This window comes from Nyctereutes procyonoides, unplaced genomic scaffold (assembly GCF_905146905.1).
Source record: "Nyctereutes procyonoides isolate TBG_1078 unplaced genomic scaffold, NYPRO_anot_genome, whole genome shotgun sequence".
Lineage (NCBI taxonomy): Eukaryota > Metazoa > Chordata > Mammalia > Carnivora > Canidae > Nyctereutes > Nyctereutes procyonoides.
Window position 1 is genome coordinate 12723178 of NW_026575142.1, and position 16119 is coordinate 12739296.

Below are 16119 nucleotides of genomic sequence, written 5' to 3' on the forward strand. Positions count from 1 at the left end.
AGAACCCGAGGGAGCCATGGTTCCGAGTCTTAGAAACACTGAGAGTTGGACTTACCTTGAATCAGGTTGGGTTTGTAGTCCTGCTCTGCCCTCTGCTGGCTATGTGGCTTGGGCAAACCCTTGTTTCCATATCTATTAAATGAAGGTGTTAATTTAAAAGTGATCCCTTCCAACTCTGAAGTTCTAAGATTCTGTAACTCTGTAGAATTTATTAAATAAGATATTACTTGTATGAATAATTGGGTTTAAGGTATAAGAAGCCCTCAAAAGTTTTTAAATATCTGTGTAAAGTTCACATTATATTTGTATTAAGTTCTGTCATTTAGACTTGAGGCATTTTCCAAAAATTAAACCTGGGTAAGAATTGCCTATACTTTCTCGGCACCAGCAAATGAGGATGTTCTTATTTTTTAGACTTGCTCTGTATCCAGTTGGATTTTTTTTTAACAAATATACTTAGATTCCTAACACATCAGACCAAAGAATAAACTGATTTGGGCCTTTGAAGACATCCTCATGTATAAAACAAGGAGATATGAGTAAAGAAATAATACAGGAGGGAAAACATGAATGACTTTGAGTCAAACTTGCTTCAAAATATTGGGGACAGCATTTATTTGGAAAGAGTAAATTCTAGGGCCAAAACCATAGACTGCCATTGAAATAAGCTTGGTTAAAGTTCTATGAGGTCTGACCAACATCGAGAATCATTATTGACCTTTCAATATCTATCTCTTGTTCCTAGGCCTTCTGGCAATTTCTTTGTTTCTTTTGAAAAAGAGAGAGAGTGTACAAATTCCTGTTGGAATCATCATCATATCTGGCTGGGGGTAAGTTGATAGTTTTCTGTTTGCTTACATGTTTTCCATATATTCAGTTACTATTCATCCTCTCTTTCTCTCTCTAAACCTTATTACAGAATTCCTGCTCTCCTTGTTGGTGTTCTTCTGATAACTGGAAAACATAATGGAGATAGCATTGACTCAGCTTTCTTTTATGGAAAGGAGCAGGTAAGAAGAGTTTATTGACAGTTCAGTTCTTGGGAACATCTCTCTTTAGTTTGTTCCTAGGTTCTGCTATACTTACATTTAGAAGAACAGATTTAAAAATCTGTTCCAATTTATTGCATATCCCACTGGTGATCCTATATCACTTTAAGTCACACCTCAAAATGTGGTAAAGATTTTATAGATCTATATTCATTTTTAGCTGAGGATTTCCAAATGCTTGAGACTTATCGGGTCTTCTTAAACCCAATAAGTGAGTAAAGAAATAATACAGGAGGGAAAACTTATGAATTATGCTTCCTCTACTGGAAGAGCGATTAATTTAAAGATATTTAATGAGTTAGCAGTAATAATAAAAGCCATGTTCTTGACTTTCAATCCTATTATAAATATAAATTTCAGAATAGTAAGTGTCTGGGGAAAAGTGTGCTTAAGAAGCTGTAGTGTCTCAGCTGATCAGAATTCTCTAGGGGTAGGACCCAAACATGTGTGTTTAAAAAAAAAAAAAAAAAACCTTCAAAAGATTTTTATTTCTTATCCTCTTTTTTCTGTTTTATAATTTTGAATGTTATTGGGTTGTCATGAGAATAAATAAGATTATACATATAAAAGACTTCGACTAGTGCTGGCATATGTTAGTACTCAATTAGTATTAGCCAGAATTATTTATGTTTAATATTATTACCATTGCAGAGTCTCTAGTTGGAGTATGGTTGAACTGCATATTAAAGCAAGGAAAAACTTTGAAATAAAAAAGGTCTGTAAGCAGTCCTTCAGACTCCTTATAGAGGAAACCAATGACATTGGTGTATAGTGAAAGAAGCATCTAGAAGTCGTATGATTCCAAGCAAATCCTGATTTCTCTTCAAGTAACTTACATGCCTTTCATACTCTTACTCTTTCTTGAGAACCACCGTTCGGGAGCATTTATAGCTGTGGAGATAATGCATTTCCCACCAAACAGCAGTTCCCTTAAGCTACTCTACTAAGATTATCGAGCTGGGATTGTGAAAAGTGGCCTAATGTCTTTTTGCGATGTTGGCAGATGATCATCACAGCAGTCACCCTGTTCTGCAGCATTGTGATAGCTGGCATCTCACTCATGTGTATGAACCGCACCACCCAAGCAGGACGTTATGAAGGTTTCGACCAGTCTCAGAATGACAAAGCAGCAGAGCCTGGGAACGCCGCTTTTGAGGAGAGTTCAGTGCCAGTAAATGAACCGGAACCTTTTACAAGTTCTATCCCAGAAACAGGTATGATCCTTACATATAAAGAAACTCTTACATGCCTGTATAGCATGTCTCGTAAATGTTTGGCTTCGGGGAATTTCCTTGAACTATCTTGAATATCACGTGTATTTGTCAAGTGAGGGACTTGAATAATAGTAATAGAAAGAGCTTGCAAGTTCTTCTTTAGAGTTGACTTCATAAATCTTTGGTGAGAATAATCTTATGTGAATAATCTTATGTTAAATCCTAAAATGGCTTTGGACCTGAGAGTTTAGGAGAAAGTGACAACTGAAGGACGTCCCTTTGTAGGGAAAGAAGGCACTTCAAACACATGCTAATCTGACAATATTGTCTCAGGTGAGCACCATCAACCAAGTGAGCTGAAGGCCTGTTTTGGCAGAATTAATAGTCAGGCATCGACAAACTATAGTCTACAGGCCAAATCTGAGCCATCACCTGCTCTTATATGGCCCCAGAGCTAAGACTAGTTTATACATTTTTAAAGCCTTGAAGAAAAATTTCTAAAAAAATATTTTGTGACATTTGGAAGTTATATGAACTTTAAATTTCAATTTTCATGATGTTGAGAACCTACTTGGGCTCATACATTTATGTATTGCGTCTGGCTGCTTTCAGACTATGTTGGTAGGGTTAAGTCATTCACCAGAGACCCGGGGGTCTGCAAAGCCTCATCTGGTCTTTTACAGAAAATGTTTTCCAATCCTGTAAGTGCAAATATGTTCCTAACTAGTAAGTTGGTAAAAAGTGTTAACAATTGTTGTGGGATTGGCTTCAATTCAGGAAGGGAACTCAACAATAGAGTGTGCATTTTGGATTCACTGGTGGATGTGGAGATTTCATGGACCGAAAACATTTTGCCAGGAAGTCTATGCCTGTTTTGTTCAGAGACTTTCTGGAGAAGAGGGATGACTATCTCAAAACTGTTAATTGTAAATATCAGTAAGAAGTAAATGATTTTAGGGATCCCTGGGTGGCGCAGCGGTTTGGCGCCTGCCTTTGGCCCAGGGCGCGATTCTGGAGACCCCGGATCGAATCCCACGTCGGGCTCCCGGTGCATGGAGCCTGCTTCTCCCTCTGCCTATGTCTCTGCCTCTCTCTCTCTCTCTCTCTCTCTCTCTCTGTGACTATCATAAAATAAATAAAAATTTAAAAAAAAAGAAGTAAATGATTTTAAAAAAAGAGAAAGATTTGAAAAGTTTAACTATCTTTGTCTTAAAAAGAAGAAGATCCCACAAATCTTACCATTTCATATTGCCTCCTCCTCACACCCTCCCTTCCTCCATCCCAGCCTGGAAGTATAGAGCACAGCGGCTAAAAGTGGAGACTGGAGCCTGACTTCCTGGATTCAGATCCTGACTCATTGATTTGGAGTTACTTAATTACTGCTTACTGCTCCGTGATTTGAGCAAGTTCCCTCTGCCTCAATTTCCATATCTGACGCTGATGATCCTTACCTCATGGGACAATAGGGTCCTACCACATAGGACTGTAGGTTGCCAACTCCTGACATAGACCATCCCATCCCTGTTTCTGTCAGGACTCCTTTAGTTCATATTATTAATGGTCCTCGCTCATTTTTCATTTTTAAGCATTCAGAAATTCATTCTTTTGAGCCCTCTTCAACATTTTCCCTTTTATTTTTTTATTTTTTTAAAGATTTTATTTATTTATTCATGAGACACACACACACACACACACAGAGGGAGGGAGAGAGAGAGAGAGAGGCAGAGACACAGGCAGAGGGAGAAGCAGGCTCCATGCAGGGAGCCTGATGTGGGACTCAATCCCAGGTCTCCAGGATCACGCCCTGGACTGAAGGTGGCGCTAAACCGCTGAGCCACCGGGCTCCCCCAACATTTTCCCTTTTAAAATGGAGGTTCAAGCATGTTACTTATGATGTTTTCACTAAAATTTTAAAAGTTGCTTTCCCTAAGTCTGGAATACTTTTCTGATCCTGCCCAGCACCCTCTTCCTCCTCACTTCCCCTGTGGACACCTAGAATGATCCTATAAAGGATCCTGTAGCATACCACTCTGGCTGGCTCTTTGTGTCTTCGTCCCCCATGAGTGTTTTAGAACTGACAACAGAAGGCCTGATAATGTGTGTGGGGAACACAAAACAAAGTGTCTTAAGCCCAGAGCCTCGTGCTGCCACCGCTACCTGTATTTTATTTTTAAAGATTTATTTATTTTGAGAGAGACAGTGTGAGAGAGCAAGCACATACGGGGGGGCAGGGGGGGGTTGTGCAGGGAGAGGGAAAGAATCTCAAGCAGACTCCTCCCTAAGCACTGAGCCTGGCATGGGGCTCCATCTCACAACCCTGAGATCATTACCTGAGCTGAAATAGAGCCGGTTGCTCAACTGACTGAGCCACCCAGGCACTCCTCTATCTGTATTTTAAAAATAACAAATAAAGTGCACCGTTGATGTTCTTTAAACTCAGTCATCATTATCTCCAACAGGAAAACTAGCTTGTCCTGTAATGTAAATAAATAAAGAGCCAAAGGACAGCTATTGCTTGGTTCCACAGGAAATCCTCTGCAGTGTTTCTTTTTTCCTCTCGTCACATCTCACTGTTTTATAATTGCTTTTATTTTATTTTTTATTTTTTAAAGATTTTATTTATGTATTCATGAGAGACACAGAGAGAGGCAGAGATATAGGCAGAGGGAGAAGCAGGCTCCCTGTGGGAAGCCCGATGTGGGACTGGATCCCAGGACCCCAGGGTCACAACCTGAGCCGAAGGCAGATGCTCAACCACTGAGCCACTCAGGTGCCCCACATCAGTCTTATTTTCAGTGTTCAGTAATATTTGTTAAATGGATGGGCAGATGCCCGGCTGGATAAGTTACACCATGATTTTCTGAAGCTACCCTGCAAATTGCCATAGCAAAGTACTTGTTTATATCCCTACTGACCCATGTTGCTAGGGGGGAAGATCTGTGTGGTTATTCTCCTTCCTCAAATCCTGCTCTCTTCTGCTTCACTAGTAGTGTTAACATGTAACACATTGGATGTCCAACCTGGCCTCCCCAAATCTCTTTCCAAAACAGTTGACTCACCTCTATCCCTTGCTACACATTTGTCAGAGACCCATGACTTGTGCATGTTATAAGTATGGAATTATGATTGAAAGGGAAATTAACGTATTTTAATATGAGATCAAAAGTTTATTTATAGAAGAAAAAGCTAACAGGCTAGTTATCCCTCTTATGTTAGAAGATAAAAACTGCCATAGCACTTCTCATGGTGGCTGTAATCATGTGTGTGTGTGCATTCGCATGCATGCCCTGTATGTATGTCATCGGAATGCGCTGGCTTCATATCTGTTTTCTGAACAATTTCATCTTAGCTGAATTAAGTCTTCCAAGTTTCTGAAGATAGGTGGGCTGAGCCAGATGATCTCTGTATTTTCTCTTCTATCATTCTGTGGTTCCATTTTAACCTTGAGATAGCGTCATTATCTTAAATTTAGTAAGACACTTGTAATAGCTTATTATAGGCTATAATTTTTATACTTTGAAATCTTTTTCTGTTAAGAACACTGCTGAAGATTTAAATCATATTATCAATGAAAGTTTCAGCCTAGGCATTATTCCTTTCTCTGTAGCATATTAAATTTCAATACAGTTTATCACTGAAGTTATTATTCTATTAGAGTCCATGTCAAAAAAAAAAAAAAAACAGAATCCATGTCGAGGAGTATCATGTCTTATATGTGTGAAATGTTTAAAGGACACTGAATGCATTCTCTGACTATGTAGAGGAATAACTGCAGCTTTATAGCAGATGTCTCAGTGCGACTTCTGTAAACCAATCTACCTATAAAGCAGAGAGAGATTTTTAGCAGTATATATTTGAAAAGACAAAAGAATAGAATTTTCTGTACTGCATTTTCTAGACTAGCAAGAAACACTTTCTTGAAAGAGGCAAGTCTTGGACTGAACAAAAAGGAAGCAAGGATTTCAAAGAATTAACAAGAGTGGGAATCCCACGCATGTCTAACTAAGTCTGCAGACCCAAAGAGGCATGGGATTCGTGGAGGACACTAAAGAATTGTCCTGAAAGAAGAGAGAGGCCTTGTTGGATAGTTGGGGTGGTTGGATAGGGAGAGAGGAGCCAAGTCCTTGAGAGCTTTCGAGTTCAGGCCAAGGAGTTTGAATTAACTACAGTAAACAATAGAGCATTAATGCATGTTTTTAAGGAGTGATGAAATAAAACCCGTATTTGAAGAAAGTGTTCAAATTCTTAGTCTCAAAGCACAGTGGTAACTAGCATGAATAAAAACACTCTTCCTTGTCTCATGCAATGAGGAGACAATACATAAAGGAGCCGGTCCTTTGTCTGCTGCTCTTTAAATGTTAGCTTCCTTGTAAACACATGTAAAATCTTCTCAATAGACATCATGTAAAAACATTCCCATTGTGACAGCATGGGAAATTTGTGTGTGTGTATTAGTGGGTTGGTTGTTTGGTTTGATTTGAGGTTGTTTTGTTTGGCATCTCTTGAAGTTGTCTGTTTTGTTGTGGTTGGGCCTTAATCTCCTATGTTGTTTCATTTATATAGGTTGCTGCTCCTGCTCCATGGGAAATGGCGGATTACACTGCCAATCCACTGAGCCAGTAGCAAACACAAGCACCAGTGGGCTTGTGACTCCTTCGTTTGAGAAAAGTAAGTGCCTCCAGGCTATGAGGATGGGCCAAAGGAACAGAAGATTCCTCTCCTTATACCTTAAAAGATTTCAGCTTAGGATTTCATTGAAGCTGCAGTGCTTATGTATTTTCAAATAAGATAGGGAAAAGTGCTACTAAGATAACAATTGTGCATAGAGTACTCCTTTTAAAAACTAAAGTTAAAAAAAATAAAAAATAAAAAATAAAGTTCGGGGAACCTGGGTGGCTCAGTTAAATACCTGACTCTTGATCTCAGCTCGAGTATTAGTGTCAGGGTTATGAGTTCAAACCCTGAGTTGGGCTCCATACTGGACATGGAGCCTACTTAAAATACTAATAATGATAATAATAATAAAATATAGTAATTGGTACTATTAAACACATATTTTCCAATAGATTTAACCCATGTGGTAATTCTGAGAAGTTTGCCCCAAACACCAATCTTTTAGGCTTTTTTCTTATTTTAGCAGCTGAGACTTTTCCCCCAATCATTTCCCCCAGGGCCAGAACCAATTGGTGCTTAATTATATTTTGAATTTATATTTTTTAAATATATTCTTTCATATAAAACAAGAAAAAACGTTGAAAGTAATAACCTTTGACATATAGGGTAAGAGACTGAATTACATTTGTGGTCTGAATTTCAGGTTATCTGTTTATTTGACCTAGAATTGGTATGTGACATTATATTAGTGTAAGGTATATAACATAAAAATTCAATATTTGTAAACATTACACAATGATCACCACAATAAGTCTAGTTGCCATCCGTGACCATACAATTGACCCCCTTCACTCTTTTCACCCTCCCCCTAACCCCGTTCTCTGATAACCGCCTTGCCCTAGCTCTTGGTTGTCTCTAGACCCTTTGTGATTATCTAAGTAGCCTGATTTTTTCTTGATAGTTCCAGTTGTTGGGAGTGTGTTAGGGCCCATCCAAAGGGAGGGACCTAGATTCAGGCTGACTGGGAAGCCAGATCCTCAGGCAGCAGCTTTTAAAGTACATAAATATATACAATCCTGCTGGACTATGGTCCTAGATCCTGCTGACCTCTAGTCCAGGAGATCTGAAGGTATCCCCTGGGTGACAATTGCCAAGAATCAGGGCTTCAGACAAGTGTAAACGATCCTTTCTGGGAGATACCAGTGAGCTGCAACAAGGCCCGGGTTGGGGTGGGGTACGCACAGTTGGTGCCTCCCTGCCTGCATCCTCTGAGAGTGCTTCTGTAACCTGTAGAGGTGGGGAAAGCCTGCAGCTCATCCCTCAGGTTAAAGCTCCTGGACAATTAAATGGGTCTTTTTCATGGGCACCCTGGGGGTATACTTCAGTTTGCTATCTGTGTATTGCCCAGGGTATGGTATCCTGTCCAGAACTATCTTCCCAGTTGTTACAGACAGTGGAGCCCAGAAGCCCAAGCCTCCTCGGCCACCAGAACCAGGCAGTAGAGTGTCCTCCATGTGGACTGAGTTCACCCACCAGCTTTAGCAAGGTTGTGAGAAGAGTGTTGAGTGTAGGGCATGCCTGTCCAGTGAAAGAGCATTCGGGGCAGGGCACACCTGCAATTTTAGCAAGGCTGGAGAAGAGCTTTCTGGGATGGACATGCCTTGGTTTTAGCCCTGTTACATTTGCATACACCTGCCTGCCCCAGCAAGGGAGAGGGAGTGCAACAATTGGCACTCTCCAGCAGCTCCCCCTGCAAGGAAAAGTCCAGTGAATCTTTAAGATTAGCACTTGAATCTCCTTCACATATAATCCAGTCACCTCTCAAACTGCTGCCTTTTTGCTGCTTCCCCAGTTGGGTGAGTCCACGCATGAGCCCTCAAAAGGAGTATCTCAGATCCCCATAGCCCTGGGGTCCCCTGGACGTAAGCCCCATGTTTCCAAAGCCAGACTTTTTTGGGGCCTCATCTCTCTGGTGCAGGTCCCAAGGCTTGGGTGCCTGATGTGGAGCACAAACCCTCACTCCCCAGAGAGTTCTAGGCCTGTCAGATCCTTCCCTATCCTGTGTCACAGTGCCCAGAGTGAGCTTTGTGGTGGGACGGCATTTCTGGCTTTCCTACCTGGCTCTATGTGGCCATTTTTCCCATTGTTGTGGAGGAAGCTGTTCAGCCAGTTTTCAGTTCTTTTTAGGTGGGAGTGATTCCATATATAGTGGTGGGTTTGGTGTGTCTGAGGGAGATGAGTTCAGGGTCTTCCTGCGTCACCATCTCAGACCATCCTCATGCACACACAGTGGAACTCAAATTATTTAAAACAACTGGACACACTTATGTGAAATTGCAATGTACTTTAGTTGATTATGCTCATTTGTAATCAGGTTAGAAAGGGAAACCCCTGAAAGTCATCTTCATGATAAAGCATATGTCAACTGCATTGTTGCCAAGGCATTTCATTTTTATATACGAAATGTGAGGATTATGAAAACGAAGTATGCAAATCACTTAGCACAGTGTGGGGAATACGTAGTAAATGCTCATTAAACATGCAGTTGCAGTAGTAGTGGTGTTATCAGTCAAACGGGGTTTATATTTGGCTGCTATCTGCTAAGAATGAATCTTGAATAGTAGAATTCACATTTCTGTAGAAAGAAGTGAAAATATATCAGATGTTGGGCCTTCACTGACTTTCCGCTGGGAAACCCCATTTGGCATTCAGTTAAACTGCCTTTCACTTTTTGTATGCCACTGTCCTGAACTAATGTTTCTTTACATCAAAATTCCCAAGGATTTCCTCCTTATGTTTTCTCCCTACACAGTGCACCTAACAGGAAAGTCTGTCGACAAATTCAATGTGTAATTTAATATTTTTTCTCTGAAAATTATGTTATGCTTTTCTTATCTGTCATTTTCTTCATGAGTAATGCTGATTTCTGAAAATTCTTCTATAGGAGCTTCTTAGATTTTCTGATCCTATTTTGCAAAAATTATAAAGATGAAATCCATATACAAAGAAAGCCATTGTATATGGACTTCATCTATTCATGTAACTTAGTGTCATTCCTAAGCCTAAAATAAAGACAGGCTGAAGGGAATCAAACCATGAATAAGTGAGAATTTTTAGAATTTAGCAATATAATTAATTCCTCATCCTCAAAACACTGGCACAGCACAAAGGCAACATCAATATGCAATGTGTGAAAAAGGCAAATGAAAGATAATAAAATGTATTTTTATCCATTTTTGTAATATCTGTACATAGTTTTTTAAGGCTGGATTTATTATACATGTAACTCATTGAACTTTTCTACACCAAAATATATACAAATAATTTTTATTGAGGTAGGATCACACTACAGAGACAGTTTGGCAGCCTGCTTTCTTTTCACTTAGCAGCACTGCACACCCCCCATGCCGTTAGCCGTAATGTTAGACCATGGTTAATGACTGCATATGTCCTTTTCTGGAAAGCAACTCTCAGAAATACAAACTTTTATTGTTACCTTAAGGGCTGAGACCTATAAAATTGTAATTTTCATCTTTTACTTTTTAAAGTCAGACTATACGTTAAACTAGACATCCAGGGGATCCCTGGGTGGCGCAGCGGTTTGGCGCCTGCCTTTGGCCCAGGGCGCGATCCTGGAGACCCGGGATCGAATCCCACGTAAGGCTCCTGGTGCATGGAGCCTGCTTCTCCCTCTGCCTGTGTCTCTGCCTCTCTCTCTCTCTGTATGACTATCGTAAATAAATTTTAAAAAAATTTAAAAAAAAATTTTAAACTAGACATCCATTTGGTAAAAAATGTTTGCCCCCTGCTTTTGAGGCTATATATGTTGTGGAGCTGAGGCAGGAGAATGAAGGTTTCTCGGGAGAGGCCCCTCCCATCTACTCCAGGCCAGAGAAGGCTCATACCTGTGATTTGGACTTGGTTCTGCATGTGAACAGAGTGGTGTATAATAGCTTTTATTTGATTTTTTTTTAAGATTTTATTTATTTATTCATGAGACACAGAGAGAGAGAGGCAGAGACACAGGCAGAAGGAGAAGCAGGCTCCATGCAGGGAGCCCGACGTGGGACTCAATCCCAGGACTCCAGGATCGGGCCCTGGGCCAAAGGTGGCACTAAACCACTGAGCCACCCGGGCTGCCCTTGAAGGCCTTTTCTAAGGCAGATTTTAAACTCTTTAATGAAAGGCAGTGGGGAGTAATAAATTTGTGTTACAGTTGGCCAAACTGGGGTATCTGTGACCAGTATGTAGATTTGTTATAGATGAAACATGAGTTATTAATTTAGTTTTTAAAAAAGAAATTAAGGGCAGCCCAGGTGGCTCAGTGGTTTAGCACCGCCTTCAGCCCAGGGTCTGATCCTGGAGACCCGGGATCGAGTCCCCTGTCGGGCTCCCTGCATGGAGCCTGCTTCTCCCTCTGCCTGTGTCTCTGCCTCTCTCTCTCCCTGTGTCTCTCGTGAATAAATAAATAAAATCTTAAAAAATAATAATAAAAATAAAAAAGAAATTAAGATATATATATTTGTAATATATAGTTAATGGCTATAATAACAGCTAATGGCATGAGGGAAGTACCCAGTGTTGGTAAGTTAAAAAAAAAAAAAAAAGACTGCCAAATTGTCTCTGTAATATGATCCTACTTTAATAAAAAGTATTTGTGTATATCTTGGTGTGGAAAAATTCTATAAGCATATATAGTAAACACGGTCTTAAATATATATATATATATATATATATATATATATATATATATATATATATTGAATAGTGTAGAAGGGAACTATTGCATCCTACTTGTATTTTTTTGGATGAAAACACTTGACAAGTAGAACTCTTGTGAGACCACAGGAAGGAGCCTTCCTCAGATTTCATCTAAAATAATATACTGATGCTGAGCTGAATGTGCATATGTGCTGGTTTTGCTTAGAAAGTCATTATAAATTTAAAATGCATTCAAATAAAAAGCTCTGATTACAAATTGTTGTACTTACTGTCTTATAGATGATCATTGTGTGAGTCGCTGTAACTCCCAGAGCTGCATGTTAGTCCAGGAAGAGGAGCAGTATCTACAGAGTGGAGACCAGCAACTGACTCGACATGTGTTGCTGTGTTTACTTCTCATTATTGGCCTGTTTGCTGTAAATGTTTCTTCTGATTTTTGTTTTAGGGCCATTTCCTTAAATGTTTGGCAAAGATTTGATTCAAGCATCTGGGAGAAACTTGGTTGCTGCTTCCGGGGTGGGGGTTGGGGGTGGCAACTAGGCCAACCTGAATCCTGATCTTGAGCTGTTCTGGGGAGAAAAGGGAATAAAGAGGGACACCTGGGTGGCTCAGTGATTGAGCTTCTGCCTTTGGCTCGGGTCATGACCTCAGGGTCCTGGATGGAGTCCCACATCGGGCTCCCCACAGGGAGCCTGCTTCTCCCTCTACCTATGTCTCTGCCTTCCTCTCTGTGTGTCTCGTGAATAAATAAGTTAAATATTTAAAAAGAGAAGAGGGAATGAAGAATTCACAGCACTCTGTTGCCTAGCTGCCCCAATAGCCTATTTTGCTTAGAGTCACTTACTTGCTCTATTCTCTGAACCTAGAATTTATTTGGTAAGACCAGGTATTTCTCCACACATGCGCAGAGCCGCTTATTCAAATGTATTCCTTCTGTGACTGACCTTGGTAGATAAATGCCCACGTGGTCTCACAGAAGATATTCCTCAGATAAATAAACTTTTAAAAAGAATTTTTCATTTTGAAAATAACACAACCACTTCATACAATAGATAGTTATAAAATTGCTGCCTTCTATTTTAAATACATTTTTCATGGTTCTAATTGTCATACAGATTGATACCCTGTTTTGTCACTTATGTCATCCATTTTCGTGTTGCTTGCTACATAGTCGTTCATAACTGTTACTTTAAATGGCTCCTCAATAAACTATAGAGGAGATACATTATAATTTACTCAACCACTTTCTAATGGATGATTATTCCTAGTTTTTCAAAATGCTTAAATAAACATCTCCATGCAATATTTCCATATGATAGATTCTCAAAGTTGGGAAATCTGGATCAGAGAGTATAAATATTTCTGTGCCTTTGGATGCATTCTACTAAATTGTTTTCTGAAGGAGTAGTATAGGTTTGTAAAAGTACTCTCACCAGTACTGAACATTATAAATTTTAAAATTTGATGATTTTATTTAATTTATTTTTTTGAAAAGTTTTATTTATTAATGAGAGACACAGAGAGAGAGAAAGAGAAAGGCAGAGACACAGGCAGAGGGAGAAGCAGGCTCCATGCAGGGAGCCCGATGTGGGACTCGATCCCAAGTCTCCAGGATCATACCCCGGACTGCAGGCGGAGCTAAACCGCTGTGCCACCAGGGCTGCCCAAAATTTGATAATTTTATAAGTGAAATATAGCACTTTATTTTTCCAATGCATTTCCCTGATTACGGGGTTTTTTTTTAATTAGTTTTATGTCCTCTTTTGTGAATTATCAGTTATTATTATATAATTCTTTGAGATGGTTCAGGCGTAACTTGCCTAGAGATGGGAGATAGGCCAAATAACCTATAAAGGAACTTTTTTACATGGGGATGCTCGTTACATAGAATACTATCAACCAGCACCATTTTAGCTGCTATTTAAGAACAAAAATCAAAAAGTAAGAAATGCTGCCAAGAACTGCTGCTTAGTGATGTGATTGTTTTCATTGTGTAGAACTAATTTTAAAATCAGTCCTGTCTTAGGCTAGTCGGCAGTCCTGATGTATTATGTAAGCTTCTGTATTATGGCGCATGTCTTCTTGCTTCAAGTCTGATCAAATTAATTGCTGTTTGAATGACATCTGTCAAAAGGAGAGGTTGAAACCTCTTGTTCAAAAGACAAAGCCTCCATATTCTCTCGGTGTTTTTCCTTTTAGTCTTTTTCTGCCTAATTATTAAGCAGATAAGTTATTGTACTGTGTTCTGGGTGGAGAGAAATGATTTAGCTAGCTTCATTTTAAAACACTATTTTCACCTTCCTTCCCAGAATCTTTCCAGTTGTTTATGGTGGCTATTCAACCAAGAACCTGGAAGACTCTATGTCGAGTTACAGTTTTTCTGTGCTGTGTTTAACTTTGGCCAGGTATTTATTTCCTGGGAATTTTGAGAGCTTTTTTATTTTCCTGGATGGGCTGTTTGGGGGGGTAGCCGTGCGGATCTTGTTGTTTTCTTTTGAATCAAAAGGGTTTAGTTGGTTTGCCAGCTGCTAGCGTGACAGCTGACAGCTGTTGGTCTCCATGTTGGCTCAAGTCATCAGAATGCACGCGGAGTGTTTCAGTCAGAAATACCAAGTCGTTTTTTGCTTTGGTTTTAAAATGAAGAGTGATTATTTAAGCAGGGACAAGATGTTCCAGCTTCTTTTTAAACTTTGTGATGGTCATAAGAAGTCACTTTGGGAAAAAGACCTACCTTCTCTGAGCCTTTAGTTTAGTCACTTAAATTGAACATCATTTCATTTCAGTGTTTCTTGGACAACAGGTACTTAAATCATTTTTAGAAAATCATGTGGTAGATAAATAAATTTTGGCCAAGGATTGTAGTTACCATACTTTGAGGGCCTCCTAGTATATGCCAGCCATTATTAAGCATTTTACATTAGTCATCTTACTTAAACATCGCAAGAATACTTACAAAGTAGACGTTATCATTCTCAGGTTTAAAAATTAGAAACTAAAATTCCATGAAAATCTAATAGAATAGTTGCTGTTGTTTAATGTCACTATTAAAACGGATATTTAAGGATAAGTGATATTTTATGTATTGGGAAGATATTTTTCTGTGTAAAGTTCAAAATATGATTTTGTTTGCAATCCTTTACTTTTTAATTAGGGAATATTAGTCCCCAGATTAAGTATCAGGTTGAAAAAAATACTGTGTTTGAAATCACTGGTTTTAATAATTGACTGAGTCAGTTAATATTTAACAGTAAACACTCCTACACATTGTACCCTAACATTAATTTCTTGAACTATTTCCAGTTTGTTTTACCATTATTGTGGGAGCAAAATGACTATGTCCAGAGAGAGAAGTGACCTATTATTACAAGTAGACTTGAGTATCCCAAAGCTACTTGATGCCCACCTCACTTTGTGATTCTGTATAAAATACTAGGTTGAAAACTCATAGTCTGACTCAGCATTTTGTATTCAGGAAAGACACTCCAGGCTGAGTCACCTCAAGACTGGGACTGAGAACGCTTCACAAACAAAGAAGCTCATGCCAGGAATGTTGCATGTGAAATGATGCCCCATGACTAATGCCCTAAATGTTGAGAGAGAGAGAGAGAGAGAGAGAGAGAGAGAGAGAGAGAAAATCCTCCCCCACAACCACATCCCATATAGGTATTATAGTAAGATCATTCCTTTTTGGTTGTTTCTAGTTTGGGTGAAGAAAGGTAGATCCTTCATGCAATATATTACGTTGCCCATCCCACTTCCCACCAACCTGCATTTAGATCCTTTTCCTACTGAGCCTGACAAATGGCAGTTCCCAACCTCCTGCCCCCCCAAGCTGTCCCAGTTGTCCCAATCTCTGGGTGACTTCTGATGCCAGTTTGCTTCATCACCCCTAAATCCTTCAAACCCTTTCCCTAAGCACCTAGCCAATTTCATCTCACATAAAGTTTGTTCAGTTACTTCATTATAATCAGATACTATATAATTCTATAATTTCTGAAGTGTTAACAGAAAAATAATAAATACTTAAGTACAATAGAAGGTAACATCTTTTTTAAAAGGGAAAAAAGACAAAGGTCATAAATGTTTTCATTTTTATTCAATAAGCTAACATGCAGATGTGGTCGCTCGATACTGGTTTAAACCAGTTATCCAACATAATTAGTAGAATAGATGACTGGAAAAAGGCAGCCAAATATCATATTGCCTCCAGGCACTAAACTTTTAGAAGGTCTGCTTTGTGTGTTCCATTTAAAATATTGTTCTAATCACTATGGGTTTACTAAATATGGTGGCTTCCATAATCTCGCAGTCTTAACATTCTAGTGTTGAATTCATAACTGCAACTTTTATTCTTCCATAGGGATTTATTTCCTTTGGCATCTTTGGATTGGACAAACATTTAATCATTCTGCCTTTCAAAAGAAGGTAAATTTAGTTTTGAAATAAATCTATATCTGTCAAGGCAATAATGTGAAGGCCATTCTAGCCATTCTAGTAAGATACTGATATTTTTAAACCTT

At 39.2% G+C, this 16119-nt stretch overlaps 1 protein-coding gene across 3 annotated transcripts in view; it reads left to right on the forward strand.

Moving 5' to 3' along the window:
• Positions 1-16119, forward strand: part of GPR155 (G protein-coupled receptor 155) — a 43703-nt gene that overhangs the window by 21996 nt on the left and 5588 nt on the right. For all 3 annotated transcript variants that reach the window (XM_055308215.1, XM_055308214.1, XM_055308216.1), the window contains 7 exons: positions 746-830; positions 920-1010; positions 2053-2263; positions 6827-6931; positions 11879-12015; positions 13909-14004; positions 15960-16024. In XM_055308215.1, the coding sequence (XP_055164190.1) occupies positions 746-830; positions 920-1010; positions 2053-2263; positions 6827-6931; positions 11879-12015; positions 13909-14004; positions 15960-16024 (790 nt within the window). The remainder of the gene's footprint in view (positions 1-745; positions 831-919; positions 1011-2052; positions 2264-6826; positions 6932-11878; positions 12016-13908; positions 14005-15959; positions 16025-16119) is intronic.